Source organism: Ictalurus furcatus, chromosome 14 (assembly GCF_023375685.1).
Source record: "Ictalurus furcatus strain D&B chromosome 14, Billie_1.0, whole genome shotgun sequence".
Classification (NCBI taxonomy): Eukaryota; Metazoa; Chordata; class Actinopteri; order Siluriformes; family Ictaluridae; genus Ictalurus; species Ictalurus furcatus.
The window spans coordinates 14,306,139-14,325,431 of record NC_071268.1 but is presented as its reverse complement, the minus strand read 5'-3'; the positions used below and the strand labels follow the sequence as shown (position 1 = coordinate 14,325,431).

At 37.7% G+C, this 19,293-nt stretch overlaps 1 protein-coding gene across 4 annotated transcripts; it reads left to right on the top strand.

Annotated features, from left to right (window-relative positions):
• The first annotated feature begins 314 nt into the window (after positions 1 to 314).
• Positions 315 to 10,649, top strand: kras (v-Ki-ras2 Kirsten rat sarcoma viral oncogene homolog). 4 transcript variants are annotated; one of them, XM_053641607.1, is made up of 6 exons: positions 704 to 949; positions 2,133 to 2,250; positions 3,414 to 3,592; positions 3,730 to 3,889; positions 8,051 to 8,175; positions 8,516 to 8,640. In XM_053641607.1, the coding sequence occupies exons 2-5, from the start codon at positions 2,140 to 2,142 to the stop codon at positions 8,168 to 8,170; spliced, it is 570 nt and encodes a 189-aa protein (XP_053497582.1). In that variant the 5' UTR covers positions 704 to 949; positions 2,133 to 2,139; the 3' UTR covers positions 8,171 to 8,175; positions 8,516 to 8,640. The 4 variants fall into 4 exon arrangements, with proteins under 4 accessions (XP_053497583.1, XP_053497582.1, XP_053497581.1 ...); XM_053641608.1 differs by lacking the exon at positions 704 to 949 and adding an exon at positions 315 to 647 and having other exon boundaries at positions 8,051 to 8,649; XM_053641606.1 differs by having other exon boundaries at positions 8,051 to 8,649.
• Positions 10,650 to 19,293: the final 8,644 nt, after the last annotated feature.

The window sequence follows — 19,293 nt, the reverse complement described above, 5'->3', positions numbered from 1 at the left end:
TACTGCACTGATATTGGAACTGCAAATAGCGCGCATGTGGTAATTATTTAACAATTGTCTGCTCTACCAGTCCGGCTAAAGACATGTAGGTTAAAACCATTTTTGCTAGTGTCACCTATTGGTCGGGGGCGGGACTTATGCACCTCAAAGCCTGAAGGACTGACAAAGTAATGAACCAATCAGATCTTCCTACGGCGCTGACGTGTGTTCAGCACGTCCCGGTTATATTTAGGACCTATTTAAACAGACAGACACTCAGAGCTGTGCTGCGGATTTCTGAGGCTCATGTGGAAAGCCGGTTCATAATGCAACACTAGAAGATGTATACTACGTTACATTAGCAAATACGTCCTTATTAGATTACACTGTTTAACATATAACACTAAAACCTAAGGGTCTCGTATGTATATATTAATAGTGCCCTGTGTGGTTATCATGTCATTGATAGAATATTGATTTGGAGTGTTTATAAGCACAGCTCCCCGTAGGCAAGGCTCATCATTAAAATGATGCAAGCTGACGCTGGAGAGAAACCGGTTGCACAGCTAATGTACGTATTTTAGTCATCTTTCAACTCGTATATACGAAGTACTGACACCAGCTGAGAGACAGAAAAAAAAAAAAAAACATTGTGCACTGGTGGCTGGGTAAGTGATCTTGGCGCTGCTCTGGCTCCACCGTATCCGCCCATATTTATGTAAAGAGTGACCTCCGTACAGGCGCGCGCGCGGAACAGGCCGAGCAAGAGGGAGAGGAGTGAACATCGCCGTGCTTTCCGCCAAATGTCTCGTATCTAAGTGCGATAAATGTGCGACATCGGGCTGGTGGAGTTCTCGCAGCGGTTCATATAGTGAAAATGGCAGGATCGGGTCTAAGGACAGGACTATAGGCTGCACTTAACTTTATTCGCCTTTCCTGGCTCGGACGCGGAACTTGCAACGCCAAAAAGGTAACAAAAAAGGGACGGGCAGGACTTACGGAAATGCCGTCGGTCACTGAGGATCGTATGCACGACCTTAATGGTTACTTTTAACAATCTGTACACTATTTTGTGTCGTTAAAGAGAATGTATACTGTAAGCGTAGTGAAGAACGCCCCGGTCCGTTTGGGCCCTGCAATGCAGCTATGCGGTATGGCGGGGACTTCTTCAAGCTCTCAGCTCCCCAGCAGCACACAGCTGCCCACTGTCTGTCGAAATGATTTCTCGCTTTAGCCTGTGAAGTAGTGGGTTTTGATCATGTTGGCTTGGAAATGTATTATTTTGTGTCGTTTGCATTGGGTTTGTTAAGTTGGGCTACGCGCGAGTTAGGCCCACGGGTGTGTGTTCAAAGTTCCTGATGTGCTCTAATCAGTTTGCACGCTGGGCAGCGGTTATAAACTATCATCTGGGAGATCAACTTTGTGAATAAGGGTGTTTTCCAAGCCTATAACCTGTGCCGTGTATTGTCTGAGGTTGTGTGTAGGGTATGTGCATGTCGTGCCAACTTTACCCACACTTTGTATGGACTTTTTAAATGAATGAGTGCTGGGTGCAAATAAGTGTGCACTGACTGTATGAGGTTCTTTTTTGTGTGTTAATTTGGATCAAGTTTACTATTAAGTGTTGTTTATGTATTACAAATATATTGAAAACCTTTTATGTATAGAATCCTTCTTGTTCTATGTATAGTGATCAACATTGTCTAAGTAACAGGTTTAGAGTCACCTACAGTAGGCTGTGCCTGCTATTTTAGTCCAGACTTCTGTTTGTGCTGGAGTGATTAACCATCAAAACTCACGTGTACTTCATTAAGTCATAGTATCGAGTCATCTTCTCAGGAAGTGCTTAAATTATAATTCTGCTTGGTAACATGATCAAAGTTGTCTTGGACACATTTCGATACGGTACAAGTGGTTGTGATGGTCACAACATAACAGTATATTGATGGAGAAGACCTTATATAAGCAGAGAGTATCATAGTGGCATGCCTTGTAGGTTTAGTTGTGTTAAATGCTTATTTTCTCCCATCTGCACTTAACTTCGACAACTGACTTTGGGAAAGGGTGGGATTTTTAATTATCTAAGAATTATGATGTGTGTGTAAATGTGAAAAGTTGTTGACTAGTTTTCTTTTGTGCTGTGTTCCCTCCAGGTGAAGAATGACCGAATATAAGCTGGTGGTGGTTGGAGCTGGAGGTGTTGGAAAAAGCGCTCTCACCATCCAGCTCATCCAGAACCACTTTGTAGATGAATATGACCCTACTATAGAGGTAAATTGTGTATGATTTTGTCTCTATGAGGGAATGTATCAGTGATTAGTGTGCCCACTGTCAATCATTGCAAAGGTGTGAAAAGTCTAAAGTGAAAAAAAGAAAAGTGGTGTGTAAGAGAGACAATGCAAGCTGGTTTTTCTGGTTTCAGGCACTGGCTGCTAACTTCCTTGTCTGGGCCTATCATGGTTACAGTATGCACATGTGTCTGTGCTGACTTTTGATTAAATAATTATAGGATGACAGCTTGCTGTTTTCTGGATGATGAAATTAGGTTTAATGGCACACAGGGACCATGTGATCTTACATACCGTCATTGAGATCACTGTATAATACTGTGTTATGGTTTGAAATTTCAAGAGTGTGATAACCTAGCCTAAAAATATCCTGGTATCACACTATTAACTGACAATTTTCTTGTGTGTGAATTTAAATAAAAGGAAAAATGTATGACAAAATAGTTGCATATCCTTGTGTGTGTGTGTGTATATATATATATATATATATATATATATATATATATATATATATATATATATATATATATATATAAAATAAAAACCAAAAATAGACACAAAAAACGAATCCCCTAATTCTGCTTCTTTTTTTAGAAAGATATTTTTGAGTTTTTTTCCCTCCATAAAATTGCCAACATTGTCTGTATTTATTACACTGATGCAGAGGTAGCAATGCAGCTTGTTTACAGTGGTAAAGGATTACACAGCCAAAATGTTTTCAATGCAGTTGCTTCCCCTGCTCTGAGAAACTGAGGTTGCTGTAGTGTGATTTAGGGCGAGTCCAGAGGGAGGGCGTTGTGAAATTTTTGGGACTCGCAGTCAGACACAAATAGGAACTATTGGAGTAAGGAACTTGCTCTGGTTTAAAAAAAAAAAAAAAGGAAAAGGGGGGGGGGGGACTAAATGAATGGGCAGATGGTAACAGGCAGAAGTGTATTTTTAAAAAGTCAGTAGTGAGGTAAGCATCTGATTATACACTGTGACAAACCCTGAAACTGTAACAACCATACTGTAAAGGTATTAGTGTTAGTCAGTGTGGGGTTGAGATGGTAGATGTCTAACACGCATCTATATGTTTGACTGACTACGCTATGTTGATGTAGCCATTGGCATATAATGACATGGGCTGATGTCATACTTGTGTAGGACTCGTACAGGAAGCAGGTGGTGATTGATGGGGAGACATGTCTGTTAGACATTCTGGACACAGCAGGTCAGGAGGAGTACAGCGCCATGAGAGATCAGTACATGAGGACAGGAGAGGGCTTCCTCTGTGTCTTTGCCATTAATAACACCAAGTCTTTTGAGGACATTCACCACTACAGGTGAGGGCTGTTATGTATAATAGAGATTGAGTTTATCTCTTCAGCATGGATATTGAGAGAAAATGTTTAAATTTATTTTGATTCTTCCTGCGTTGCTTTGTTTCGCCATCATCTTGTATGTTTATGTGGTTTTGCAGAGAGCAAATTAAGAGAGTGAAAGACTCCGAGGATGTCCCCATGGTGCTGGTGGGAAATAAGTGTGACCTGCCATCCCGCACAGTGGATACCAAGCAGGCTCAGGATTTAGCACGTAGCTATGGAATTCCTTTCATCGAGACCTCGGCGAAAACGAGACAGGTATGCTTGACCTGATAACTGTGAAACACACCAGTATTTTACAGTGCAAGTCTGGGGTTTTTAAAAAGCATAAAATTAACAGGATTTACAACAAGATCATGCATGAATTGGAATAAATTCTTATGATGATTATCAAATGTTCACGCATTCAATTTACTCTGAAATTCATTCTGAGATTGAAACGGAATGGAGACAGCTGGCCAAGTGGATCTTAAAGTAAGAGGTAAAAATGATTATGACAAGATGGTCAAGAAGCTGTGAAAACCTACAAGTACAATTCTAATGAAGCACAGAAACTTGCAAGATGGGTACATTTGTTAAGGAGATCATTTGATTTATACTGTATAACCAATACATCACCATAGTTCCTGTTGTAGTTTCATCCAAATTTTCATTCAAACTGTGACTGAGCATGTTTTTATCTCATTTGTAACAAGTGCACAGGCCAAACAGTATAGTGTGATTGTACCAACATTCCCATGGAAGAGGTTTCAGCTTGTATTTTAGCTATAATATTAGACTCCACAAAAGGTTGACAAGTGTTTTGACATAAGTGACATTTCTCTCACGGGCTTTTCTGCAGAGTCATGTAAATGAAACACGTCTGCTAATTACAATTCATGATATCAATTGCAATATTATTGAAAACAATCACTGTCACATATATACATTTACAACACAACGCAGATACACATTCATAGTTTAATTGAGTGCTTTAAAGAAATGCTAAGCCAATTCTGGTTGGAGTTTGAACTTCTGAAAAAATGTATGTTTCCCTGATAAAATGAGCCCGCTTGCTGATTTGTTTTCCTGAAGGAAAACACTTTAACGGGATATATCTTATCTAGGTTCTGGCCTTCAAAATTTTGTATCTTGGTTAGACAACAGGAGCCTACATTTTTTTATGATTATACTAAAACACAAAACATTACAGATTTATGAAACAGCCTGATATGATTTTCACAATTTTAGGTCCCAAACTAACTCCTCAGCAAAGTAACCATAAACAATTCATAAAAGGTCTATTAATCTTATTCTTTATCTACATAAAATAGCCACACTTCTCAAGAAGTTTCTATACAATGATCTTTCCAATTGAGGACACAATAACAAGAGGATGGCTCACAGATATCATAGTATGCATCCTTGCAGTCCTTAAAAACATTGTCCTATAAAGGCACTTTGTTGGTTGTTATACAGTCAGGAGCAAATGTACATTTTTGCAATCCTATTTAATAGTATTCAATCTTAACAGTTTATTAATATTGGGTTGAAATGATATTTGTATCATGTTTTTGTTCTTGTTTTCTGCCTGTACTATTAAATAACTGGATGTAATATCACAGAATATTGACTTATCTGACCAGAAGGATAGTCATGACTGATGGCCATGACCCATGCATTTTTCTATATCAGCTGAGGGCTACAAAGTATACTGGAGACTGATATATAAACATACTGCAGAAAACAGATAAAGTTCATATGCCATTTTCGACATTAATATTTTTAACAAGTGCACACACACACACACACACACACACACACACACAGTGTCGCTGATCTATTACCCTACATGTTCATCTTCTTAAAATGTTCAAAGTGATGTTTCCTATTACTGTGCCAGATATAAAAATGTATAACATTCTATATGTATTATTAAAATACATAATTATTTTTTTTCATTCATTTGACAGACCTTTCCTCTTCCAAATGATTATTATATATAAAATGGAACATCTACCCAAAGTGCCATTTATACATGCAAGCCAAATCAGCTAATTATTGTAGTATTTCAAAACACAGAAAGAACTCGACCTTGTTAAAGTAAAAAAGTATTTGGTGAGTATGGACTTTACTATGGAGCTGTGCAGCCGTAGTTTGTGACCATAGGTTTTGTTGAGGCGGGTAGACATTAATAACGCCATAGACTCAAACAAAATTAAGTCAAGAGGCTATCACACTTGACTTGTGCTATATATATATATATATATATATATATATATATATATATATATATATATATATATATATATATATATATATATATATATATATATATATGCTATTATCTAGTAACTTTTTAGAGTAGCCATAATAGGCACTTAAATAAATAACAGTCATGCAATCTAGCAGCTCCTTTGGGTGGCTTTAAATGTGCCTTCAGCAGTGTTTACATCTCAAAAACCAACCAAAATACTTCAAACTAACTCAAACATCTAGAAACACGAGCAACTCAATGGGAATTCAGCTTATGTTTCTCAAATAACATGTTTTTAAAAAATCATTAGGTGTTCAAAATAGGTAATTAGTATTTTAACTTAATTTAAAATGTATGGAGTTATGAATCAGGACTTTATGAAGATTAATATTAGTTGAACCGCTGATGTAAATGATGGGCTCTGCCCCACCTGCCTTTAAGGACAAGGTGCTACTGGAGCTGTAATTTCGAGTCATGCACATATAGAGCATTTATTTCATATAGCTAATAACTATAACATGTCTGCGCTGACTGTCACTGGATTGACAGTGTTTTAATTCATTGAGGTTTTCACTCCTATGCTCATTAGCACCTTCACAAAGTTTTTCTAGTGATTACATAATATTTTATTTTTTACATTTTTGGCATTTGGCATATGCCCTTATCCAGAACGACCTACATTTCTCATTTTTCTCATACATCTGAGCAGTTGAAGGATAAGGGCCTTGCTCCAGGGCCCAGCAGTGACTGCTGAGCTGGTATTCTCTCTCTTTAAGGGCTGTAATATCATGGTGGTGTCATGACAATCTCAGTCACACTTTCTTTAGCGCGTAGATCACAATTAGTGACTCGTTGCAAGTATGTAGATCACAATCAGTGATATCTCTGTATGTATGTATGTAGATAAAATCAGTGATCCAAAGATACATTCACATCAAAATGTTAGCTACCAGTTTTTATTCGATATAGTGTGAAATAACCAAAACTGTCTCCATTTATGTTTCAGTCTTGATTATGACACTGGATTTCTCTAATTAGGTTTTTGTTCAAGGAGCTGATCAGTGAAATCTGTCAGTGTTGTGCATGTTCTGAATGTCTTTAGGGACGATAGCCCTGTGGAGTTTGATTGTTTCATTAGAAAAGGGCAGCACTTGGGTCATCCTTGTAAATGTCAGTGCTGAACAGCTGTGGCCAGGTAGATGTGTTAATCGGGTGTGCTTGGGGTTGCTATGATGATCATTTCTTGTGGCAGCCCCTCTCTGTCTCTCTGCAGTGCTTAAATCACAACTACTAATGGGACTGGGAATAAAATGTAAATTACTAATTCAGACTGTTTCAACTTCTCTGCTTCTGGTCATCACTGCATGTGCTGCCTGGCATCACAATGGTCTTAAATTGCATTAAAAAAATCACACCATGCTGTTTCTTGAGCTATATGCTAAACTGATGATTTATCATAATTGGATATTGATCTGTGTTGCATAAATCTACTTGATCTTAATCTTCTACATCAAAATGGTTTTGGATGTAATTATTCCATTCTCTGAATGCTACATTAATGAGCTGAATGCTTTTAAATAGCTATTAATTGCTTTAATTGGCATATCTAGTGGTATTTAACACTAAAGCAAATTCACACTGGATGCCTTTTTGAAGCAACAGCTGCAGTTCCACTTCAGTGAGTTTCACTTGTATATGCATAAAACCCAAGCATGTGGGGTTTTTTAATGTGCCATCTCTAGTTATTCACTACTTGGGCGTGTCAATGTAATCTTGGACATGCTTTCACTTTCTATATGCTGTGAACTTTATTTTAAATAATAAGAAACGCAGTTTCACAGCAAAGTGTTTTCATGCTTTGAATTATGCAAGAAGAAAAAATGCATAGGCTGTATATTTACTGTTACGTTTTTATTGAACTGTGTTGCAATTACAGCTGTTCCTGACCTCCATGTTTCATTGACACTCACTTGTATATTAGGCAATAGCAGTCGTGCAAGTAGCACAGCCTTGTGAATGCATGTGCTGTGGATGTGATGCTTGTGGTCTGGTGTGAATTTGACTTTAGTGACACCCAGTGGTATAATAGAGCCTAAATTATCCACACTCCCTATTCCATTGCACTTCTGTATTGGGCCTTCTGCGTCCCCTAATGTTGAAGGGAGTTGTGTTTTGCACTGCAGAGAGTGGAGGATGCCTTTTACACTCTGGTCCGGGAGATCAGGCAATACCGACTGAAAAAACTCAGCAAAGAAGAAAAGACGCCGAGCTGCATCAAGCTTAAAAAATGTGTTGTGATGTGAGTGGGGTAAGTTTGGGCTGAGCTCTGGCCCTCTCTCGGCCCGCTGTGAGCTTCTCTGGTCTCCGTCTAACGGGTCACTTTTCTGTTTATCCAATCAGTGGTGGTTTGCTGGGGAGCGAGGCCCAACCTGTTCTTTTATATTAGCAGTTAATTTCTGTTGGAAATCTAGTCTACATGGACAGCTTTTACCTGGAGCTGAAAGGCATTGCTCCTGCAATGTTTATTTTTATTTTTTATTTTTTTCAGTCACTTGGTGCTAGCAGTACATTATTTTGTATTGTCATCATTATAATTTTGCATTAGATGCATTAAAAAAAATTATTTTTTCCCCTCTCTCTCCCCAAAGGGGGTTGATGATGCCTTTTATACTTTAGTCCGGGAAATCCGAAAGCACAAGGAGAAGATGAGCAAGGAGGGCAAGAAGAAAAAGAAGAAGTCCAAGACAAAGTGTATACTAATGTGAATAATTCGTCCATTTCAGTATCAACTCTGAACAGCTGAAATATTAAAGAACTGCATTTTGTACATTACACTAAATTATTAGCCTCTTCAGAGTACAGAATGGATTCCTATTTTACTTCATTTGCTATCTTACAAACAAATAAGCTCACTCTTGTCTAGTGCCAGATGCCCCAATGTGTTGGTCCTAAATTACTTTGTAATATTAAATTACAGCCAACAATGAAATTATATTGCCAATAGAGTTATTCTCTGGGTATATTTTCCCCAATATTCACTTGGAGCTTGTGGTTTAGGAGATGGAAAGAGAATAGAGGCAACTAGCATTCTGTGCTTCAGAATCCTAAGGATTAATGTTTTAATACGAGTTACGACTAGATCTGTGGAGAGGAGTGTTTTGTGCAGTATAAATTAAAGGACATGCAGTTGAACATTGCAGTTTGCCACACATAATACTAATAGCACAGTGAACTTTGCGTATAAGTAAGTTCCTGTTCCATATTCTACTTATTTCTTTTAATATTGTACAGAATTGACCCTGTGATTCTTCAGTCTGATTTGGTTATGATATAATGAACAGTATATATCCTTATATAATGTCCTTATGTAGGACCAACACTATTTGGGGTAATATTTTGATATCTCCACCACTGTGTAACAGATGGTTTACCTGTCTGGGATGTCAGATTTATATTAACCTGCATGTGAACGTCCATTGTAGTCCAATTTTAAGCCTTTGATAGTGTGTATGGATGGTAAACTCTTAACCCTGATCAGCGTTTTCAATTGCATGCCGTTCTTTGTGTAATTTCCTGGAAAGGCAAGGAAATGTTATAATGCTGCGTTAAAACAGGCCCTGTTTTCCAGGTGGGAAATTCTTACCCAACAGTTTTTTTTTTGATGATGTTATTGTTTTCTTTCAGTGTTCAGTTTAATTTAATGGTTGTCCACATTAAATTAGCTTAGAGATGAATGATAATAGCTGGAATTAAAGAGTAAATGCTATAGTAGAGTATAAATCAGTTTAGATGGTGGGTTTCCCAGTCTTATGGTTTGTGGTTAGTAAATTTGTAAGTTGTAATGATTTTTAAAGTTGCACATACATTATTGAGGATTTTTAAGGATACGTCTGTTCTGTACAACATGATTTCCCCTGTTGTACCCAGCCAAATGCCTCTTTTTTTTTTTTTTTTTTAAATAAATGAAAATGTATCCTACCACTAATAATTAGTTAATAATATTGAATATTATCCATCTACTGATCAGGAAAAAAACAAGGCAAACAAATGACTCCTGTCTCAAATTGCTGCATAAATGGCTTTGCAGGGAGGCACAACTGACAACACAAGCTTCTCACTTCCTGTATCAGGTACATGGCTGTAGTATTGTGAGCAGAGCTGTGAACAAATCTAACACACAGACACACACATCTGCCTTTTCTTGCTAATTTATCCCAAAAGGCTGATGTAAAATGAAAGGCAGTGCTGACAATTAAATGTCATTTCAGAGAGCTGTTAAAAACAATAGTTGCCTTTTTGTATTCGTCTTTTTTTTTCTTTTCTTTTCTTTTGTATCACAGATCCTTAATCAGTGCTTTTTCATGTTTTTCCATCATATTACATGAATGAAATGGCCTGATCTATCGCTAATGGTGCATCTTCAAGGAGGCAAACATGCATAAAATAAACAAAATCAGGATAACTGTTATTATGCAATGTTAATCCAGGTAAAGGCTGTTTTAAGCTGTTCTGTTACCTCTGTCCCATTAAGATATGGTAACTTGATGTCACGCTGTATTCAAATTAGCAGTCATTTTTGTGTCTTTCCCCATCTCACTCTTAATGTCTCCTTCTCTTCTGTTTGTGGTGTGCCAATGGAGAAAGTTCTTAAAATACTTAATGTATACCTGGAGTGTATTTTAACAACCTTTGTACAGTTGTGATACAGAAAGATGCATATTTTGTAAATTGTGCTTTAGGTGGTTTTTTTTGTTAATAAATGTCACTTTAATAGACCTGAAATAGACTTCCTCTTCTGTTACTGACTGCTGAGTGTGGTGTCTCCTATTTTCCCCTCTTATTATTCTATCATTTAATTTATAATGTGGGAAGGATTTGGTTGGTAAATCTGTGCTTATAGTGTCTTTTCTGTCTTTAAATTGATTTGAAAGAGTACACTGGAAATCAGTAAGCAAATTTAACTCTTGATTATTCATGTCAAACATCATTAGTCATGTTTCCATCCAAGTAACCCCCCCCATGCCCCCCCCCCCAATTTTTTTTTTATAAATAAAATAATAATAAAAAATCCTTTAGTGCATTGAAATGTTACAGTGAAGTGAAATGAAATGATATAGGGTGAATTAGCCTAATGTGGGCCTTTTTTTTTTTTTTTTTTTTTGCATTTCATAATTCTGGAATATATTGCTATTGCCATTCCCATTAAATCCACACCCAGTACCACGTTGAAATCCCCAGGATGTTTCTTAATAAAACCAAAGCAAAAAATGCAAATATCACACTCATAAAAGAAATGGTAGACATACCAGTACTCTTAGTGCCAAGTTGTCTCAGACAACTAATGTTTTCCTAATGTGGGACAATTCTCTCTGAAATGTGGGACACTAAAAAGGCCTAAATCACCTTAAAAACTTCTCAGGTCAGTAACACTCAAGACTAAATGTGCAATCCCATGTTCACTAATTTTACCACTTACATTGGTATTACTTAGGGTTGTCATGGTACCAAAATTTCAGTAGTTGGCACCTATACCAGTAAAATCCCATGGTACTCTGCACCAATTTTGGTACCAAAGTAAAACACAAAAACATGCTAATTGAACAACACACTATTTTATTAATAAAGTTAAATATCAATATAAAATATATTTTAAAAATGGTATTCTATACTTCATGTATTTCATTATTAAAGTTACTAGAGTTATCCAGCCAAGAGGAGAAATGTTTTTCTGACTGATATTAAAGACATAAACAGTGCTAGCCACACATCTATTATTTTCTAACATATACATGTCAGATATATAGGTCATCAAAAAGCTTTTGGTGTATAAAATTAGAAAATTCCACCATGTCCTCCCATTTATTTGACCCCAGTAAAAGTTAAGCATTAAATGATTAATAAGGACTCTTGACGCGTATTCTAAACATATTTTTTTTTGTTGTTGCAATAATACAATGGAAATAAACTATGCTACAACATTCATAATGCAACCGTTACCATAATTCTCACCTGCTTGAATAAATACTCCGGTTAAGCAGCGGCTCTTCTGAAAGCACGGTAAATCTATCCGCTCAACAATATTACAGGCGCAGCTTTTACACACTTAGCGGTAACAGCACCCAAAGCGGAAAACGAGCGAATGGATCTCCTATACAACAAAAGCACATTAACAATGATCATTTTAAATAAATAAGTAACAAACCCCAAAATTTACATAAATCTGGGTGTCGATCTTTAAGGTGCTTTAATAGGATAGATGTGTTTCCTCCTTTGGTCACAAACCTTCGATTACACCGTTTTCAAATCGGTTTTTTGTTTATTTATATATGTTCCCTTTGTGATCTGCCTCAAATCCAAAGTATTTCCAGATGTGGCTCTTTGCACCTTTCTTGTCCAGAAGCTTTTGTGGATTTGGAGCCACCGCACCAGCGGCTCCGCCGGTCGCCATGGCTACACCTAAAACCGTATGTATTTCGCATGTACATGTGTTTTGCCTCGTATATAGTAGGTAAAGCCTCTGGTATACTTCGTTTTTACGCGTACGCTAGCGTATGCGTAATGCACAGTCTTACGCATAGCCTTCCAAAGTATAATCCCATTTGACATGTACGCATACGCAGGCTGTCGACGCATGCGCATTATGACATGTTGCACTACCCCTCCTAGCCTACAGGAGGCAGTACAGAGCAGTAAAGCAGGTCTTCTGCTGTCCCAACAGCACGAAGAACAATGCTTGGGCAAAATCTCGCCACGATTAGCACCCATATAGAAATCCTTATACTCTTTAAGGCTAGAATTTTGTAAATGTGGGTATTTTCTAACCTGCACTCTTTTCCGTCTATTCCGTTTTTTCTTTAACTACCTTGAGAATCAACAGCCCTGGGTAACTGTTGCCACCTTGTGGAACAACTAAATAGCGCAAAAGAATTAAATGCGCGTGTGCGACAGTTACAAAAATCGGGCAGCGCGTGTACAGTATGCGCGTACTCTGCTGATGACGAAATTTGCGTCACACGTACTGTACGCTGTTCCTAGCGTACGCGTAAAAAGTGAAGCAGACTTTCAGCTTAAGTATGCGGTTTCGGACGCAGCCATGGCGATCGGCGGAGCTACTGCGGTGGCTCCAATTGCTGTGTGAAACCGCTAACTCGTTCACTCATTCACTATTCACTATATAGCGAATGACATTTGAGTCCACTATGAATCCACAGAATTCGGACGCCGATAATGAGTCAGAGAGCGCTGTGTCGTGGACATTATTGTCATTGTAAAACAGTAAAGTTCATTTTCTCACTGTTCATTTGTCACGTTTATTGTAGTCTATTATTGATAAAGAGATCAAAAACTGCTTGTCATGTTTATTTACTACTAGGCTTATTTATTATATTTAAAAATAAAGAACATAACTAAAACACTATTGTCTGTCACTTTTATTTCATTTATTTATTTTTAAAAAGTAGAAAACTATTTTCACTATTTTAATTTTGAGGAGTTTCCTGTGTCCTGAAGTTAACTCCTGAGGTGAACCTGTAAACTGTAAAATCTTCTCCTTCTGGTTAGTTTTGATTTTGGCGAAACTTATTTTTCCCGAGGAGAAGAAAAAGGCGGATTTCAAAAAGAATAAAAGCTTTAAGGCTTGCTTTGTTAGCTCGAAGAGGCCATCTATCTGTAAGAAGACAGTCAAAAAACACATCCAGCTGTTAACTAAATAACTGATGACTAGATCCTTCCAACTGCTGTAGGAAACAAATGCAACTAGGCCTATATATTTAATTTAACCTTAATTTAACTTAATTAAAAAGTCGTCAATACATTATTTTCTAATATGTATATGAATACTGTACTGTGAATGTGTTAATTAATAAATGTGAACAATCCATCAAATTATCATTTGATGTGTATAACCTAGTTGGTAATTTAAAAGTTAAGTTAAATCACAAACTAAGTGGCTGAAAATAAATATTGTGCCAATCAATCAATAATCTGTATCATTTCACTTCAAAATATCTCTTTAATGAATAAAAAGTTACACTTACATTGGTAAAAGTTGCAATGTTCCTGCAATCTTCCCTTCTGCCATGCTGGATTATGGGATTATGCGTTGGCGAGTGTACATCGGATGTACACTTGAAATCAGAGTGCATTGTGGGTATAAATGAGTGAAGGAATGTAGGGTATGAAGTTGTTCTCTCAGAATTCGGACACCACTACAAAATGACCGACACCCGATATAATGCCCTATATAGCAGATAGCGGTGGTTTCAGACACAGCAAATGTTGTCTTTTTGCATGGTGTACCCATGAAAAGTTCCCAACTGACTACCTGTCAGACAGCGCGTCAGTACCGGGTTGATCCAGTAGTCGGTACCATCAACATTTTTCCTTTTTAGTACCGACTTGGTATTGAAGTACCAGTACTTTTACAGTACCAGTACAATATAGTTTATACAAGAAAGCGTAAGTAAATATACGAAAATACATCAATAATTCTCGAAATATGCAGACTTTAGAATAATGGGCATTGTTTTTAAATCACTGACAGGAGTCATACGAAAATAATTAATATACGAGATCAAGGGGGCTCCCTGTTGGTTCGGCACCATACGCAACTTGGTGGGGCAGTTTGTGTATAGGGAGGACCCGCACTGGGAAGGAAACTGGCACTGGGAAGGAGTGTCACCACTTCAACCTGCTCTGCTAGAGGGGGTGGGGTTACAATGGTGGACAGAAGAGGGTGGGGTGGAGAGCGCTGAGGAGTGGAGATTGCTGGCTGAACAGCATCATGCAGAGGGTGGCATGTGGTCTGTGCCAGAAGATCCCGTGTTTGTGGATGGCAGAAATGTCATCATCATCATCACTATCATCATGTGTAGGACGACATGGGGTTGCTGGTGTAGGGTACACTATGTCTAATGGAATCTCTTGAAAGGATCTCTCAGTTATTTGAGATGGCATAAAAATATTATCATTGATCTTATCTGCATTAAATGGGTATATCCCTGACCCTTGAAAACCAGCTTGGGCATTTGATGGTGTAGTGGCTTTCACCCAGGCGTTTGAAAACAGTGGCATGAACAATGCCCTGTCAAGCCGTTTCCCCTCCACTCTCCCTGGTGATTCTTCATCCCTCAAGGTTCCAATAGTGTTTTAAGCTCTTGAACAATGAATGCACTGCCTATTGGCTGCAGCTAGTAGGTTGTGTGAGGGGGTAGGCTAAATACATGGACGTTGCTCTCTCTCATCAAATTTAAAAAGTCGATGTTGTATACATGAGAGGTGTGACCATCGACAAGGAGCAGATGCAGCCATGGATAATTTTTTGTTAGGCTTCACAGAAACCACTTCCCCAATTCTTTGAACAAGTCAGTTGTAAGGATCAGGCTAGATCCTCACGGGTTTCTCAGGAAAATTAATATAACTCACCCGGACACAAAGTGAAGGTGCTGTTCTTCGTTTATTACATGAAGGATACTATAGGTTTACGCATGGTTACAGGTCAGTCATTAGAAAAGGATTAACTGAGTAAAACATACCAAAAATGGTACCTTACATGAGACCGCGTGTCAGCACACGATGTGAAGGTCACAGAGAGAGAGAGAGCAGGGCAGCGATCACGCCCCTTGACCCCACATGACATCATCATAGCCGATCATTACAGAGTGTTTATCCACCCTTTATCCGACATCTTCACAAAGGTATTTATGGGAGCCCTGAAGAGCCAATCTGCCTTCATCCGCTTGCCTTTGAGTATTATCATCGTGGGAACATAACCACCAGCAGCATTGAAACTGGCCAGACAGGCAGTGGTTTCACCTCTCTCTCCACCAGTGACCTCAAAACAGGGTGACCCAACTTTGGCAACCACCCTGGTGGACAGGAAGTGATTCTGGAGCCCTGTTTCATCACAATTCCAGATGTGGTCTGGGACATTTTCCAACCTCAGGGTCTCAATCATGTCCTTATATTTTTTAAACCACTTCTTCACAACAGTGGGGTTGAACACTGCCGCTCTTGCAGCTAAGACTGCCTCTGGTTTGTGTATGCTCAGGTTGCGGTTTCGTCTCAGAAACCCCTGAAACCTTTTACAGCCAGCCTTTTTCGTAATTTCACTGAAGCCTTTAATTCTTTTTTTTTCTCAGCAAACGGGTAGACCAGTGTTCAAATGTCCTCCATCCTTGGGGGGAATCCGAGTTTGTTTTTTATAATGGGGAAACAGCAGAAGAAATTAAACTGAGGTTAAAAAGAACTTCACAGGTTTCACTGCTTTCACAGCTTTTTAGTCTTGCATCATAGGACACATGATGGAATTGATGTAAAGTCAGTAAGACTTTGAGCTTATTTAAGTGAAACAAGCATTTCATGACAATAGTATTTTTCAAATATGAAACCCTCGCAATCATGGACAGTTATCAGAAGTTATAGCAGTATGAATGTAAAACCCCTGTGATCACGGACAGATCTGCAGCAAATGGCTTTTCTTTCCAAACTGCATATAATTGTTGACCTATGCAGATTCTCAAAATAGGCCACGCCCACCCGATGACGTAATATAAATTACGCTGTCTGGAAATCCCTGGAAAAAAGTGCCTGCTGCACTGAAATATAATTAAATAGTAATATGCTTACAATGAGTATTGTAATGAATTGATCCTTGCATGTTCGGATATCCAAAGCTGCACAAAATATGCGATCATTTATGTATTGTTTATTAATTCATTTTTGAATAAGCCAGACATGTTACACACTATCAGTGCATTTTGCTTTATTAAGAATGTTGTTATTAAAAACATAACGGCACATAAAAAAATAAGCAACAACATATCGGCACCTAAAACATTAAGCATAACAGCAGATCCCTGAAGCGCAGTGAGGAAATCCAGCCAAACACAGTCATCATTAATTAAAGTCGTTATGAAGTGACGCTTGAAAGAGCAAAGATATTCCATTTGACTCCTCTCTCCTCGCATCTCATCCTTGCATCCTTCCCTCGCATCCTAAAGGGGTGGAGCTAAGATGCAAGAAAAGGAAGCAAGGAAGGGAAACGAGGATGCACAAATAAGAAATGAGAATCACCCACTCATTTGACCGGCGCCCTGCACACAGACAGGCTATAAATGAAATACAGTGTTGATTTTTTTTTATTTTTTAAATAATATTTTTAAATACTAGCATGATTAAAGGGCAAATATTATGACTAAATAATTTTATTGAATAATTATTTTGCAATATATATTTAACATATTTTTAACATGTTTAAGTAGTCTTCTTCTCTGGATAACTTGAAGGGGTGGTGCCCCAGCGCCCCCTATTGACCAACCGCCACTGTTGTTTTCTGCTACAAAAAGTCCAGCTGTAACATTTTGAATATTTTTTTGTTTGCAGTAAATATAAAGTATTTCAGCAAGAAATATACTTTTTAGGGAGCTACCTCGCGCCACGACATATTACGTAGGGTTGTTCATATCTCCATGGTAACAACCTATGTACGTGCACTTAGTTATCAGTCACACAATAATGTAACATGCTTATTTTATAAGCCCAATTTATGAGCGGCCCACCGGGAATTCTCCCGATTCTCCTGATGAGCCATCCCGGCTATGCCCATGGGCTTCAGCATACTTGGAGCTCTATCAGAAGAGCAGCTCCTCCATTCTGACCTCGTCCTCTGGTATTTCCTACAACTCAGTTATTTGTGAAATTAAAATAAATGTAAACTGGTCAATTTAATTTTATTGTCTCAATACTTTCTTCATTCGACAAAGTTTTGAGGACATATTTGAGGACATTACAAAGATTTTGCGAATTATGTAGTCTATGGAAAAGGCTCAAGGGCAGATTTCTTTTGCGACAAACCAAAAATTATGCGACAATTTTTTTTAAAAGTATGACCTCATCACGCACACCATTTTATCGGTAAAAGGCCAATTGGATGGAACCAGGTGGGAGAGCCAGTATTGCAAGCTTTTTTTTTAACGCACTTTGTCGATAATAAAAAGCGTAAAAAGTGGATGGAAACTTGGCTATTGTGTGTGATTTTACATTAAGGATCGTTAAATCATTTTGAGAAATTAGCTTGTGAGAGGAGATGCTTCTAAATTAGATTTTTTCCCCAGTTCAGGCATAAACCTGAATTTTCATTGCAGTCCACTAGAGAGCGCAGTTCCCCCAATATAACGACACAGTCCCTCGTCGTCTATCTCTTTTATGAAATTAAAACTCCACACACTCATGGATATTTTCTGATTTAATCTATGGCACTGTATCATCCTTCAAAGGTTGGAGGTATAATTACATTATTCATATAAAATGAAATTTAGGACATGATTTGGCTTCAAAATCCATCTTTATACATGTTGGTAAGCCATTGTAACAAATTAGGTTTAACATTAAGTAAGGCACATTTTATTCTGTATGATAAATCATTTGCAGTTATCAGAAAATCTCTACTTCATTTGGAACCAATTAAAGGAGGACTGTAGTAAATGTTAGTATACTGGGACATATATTTGTTTGGAATGATGAATGGAGTTATCATTGTGTGTCATGTTATTTGGCTGAGTTAGAGTAACTGCCACACATTTTAGTATTATAATATTTTAGGAATAGTCTTTTTCATTTCATAGTCCATCTTTAAATGTTGCATCTCCAACTGTCAGAGAAACATCAAATAAAATGAGCATACTCATTCTAGTATAAAATGAAATTCAGTGTCAGTGATAAGCAGCATTTGCTTTAGTGTTTGAAGTCAGGTTGTAGTTTATGAACAAAAGTTTGTCTTTAAGCCCATGGGTGATTTAAGTATTCCGGGCATCGTAGCGTGATATGGTCAAACTGTGTCAATGTGTGAATGTTACTCAGTGAACCGTAGAGAAATTTCTTTTTTGCCTGTAAATAAGTCCTCTCTGAAAATATAGGAATGGCAAAGCAATTTAAAAAAAAACAAAACTCTGAACACTGCATTTGTTGTTAAAAAGCATAAATGAACATGAAGAACAGAGAGCTATAAATGGGAGAAAAGCAAGTTATTTTTGAAGAATAGAGAAAGAGGGAAATAAAGCACAATAGAGAAAAGATTGAAAATCAGTCAGAGCCATTGCACAAGCATTGGGCATAACCAATACAACAATGTGGAATGTCCTGAAAAATAAATAAATCACTGGTGTACTAACAACCAGACATCGAACAGGTTGGCAAAAGAAAACAGCAGTTGATGACAGAAACATCATGAAAGCTGTGAAGAAAAACCTCAAAACAACAGTCAGTGATCACCAACAACCTCCAAAGGGAAGGCTGAAGGTATCACAATCCACTGTTCAAAGAAGACTTAGTAAGTAGAAGTAAGAATCAGGAGGCTAGATTAGAATTCACAAAGAAATACAGAGATGAGTCACAAAAGGTCTGGAACCAAGCTTAACCTATACCAAAG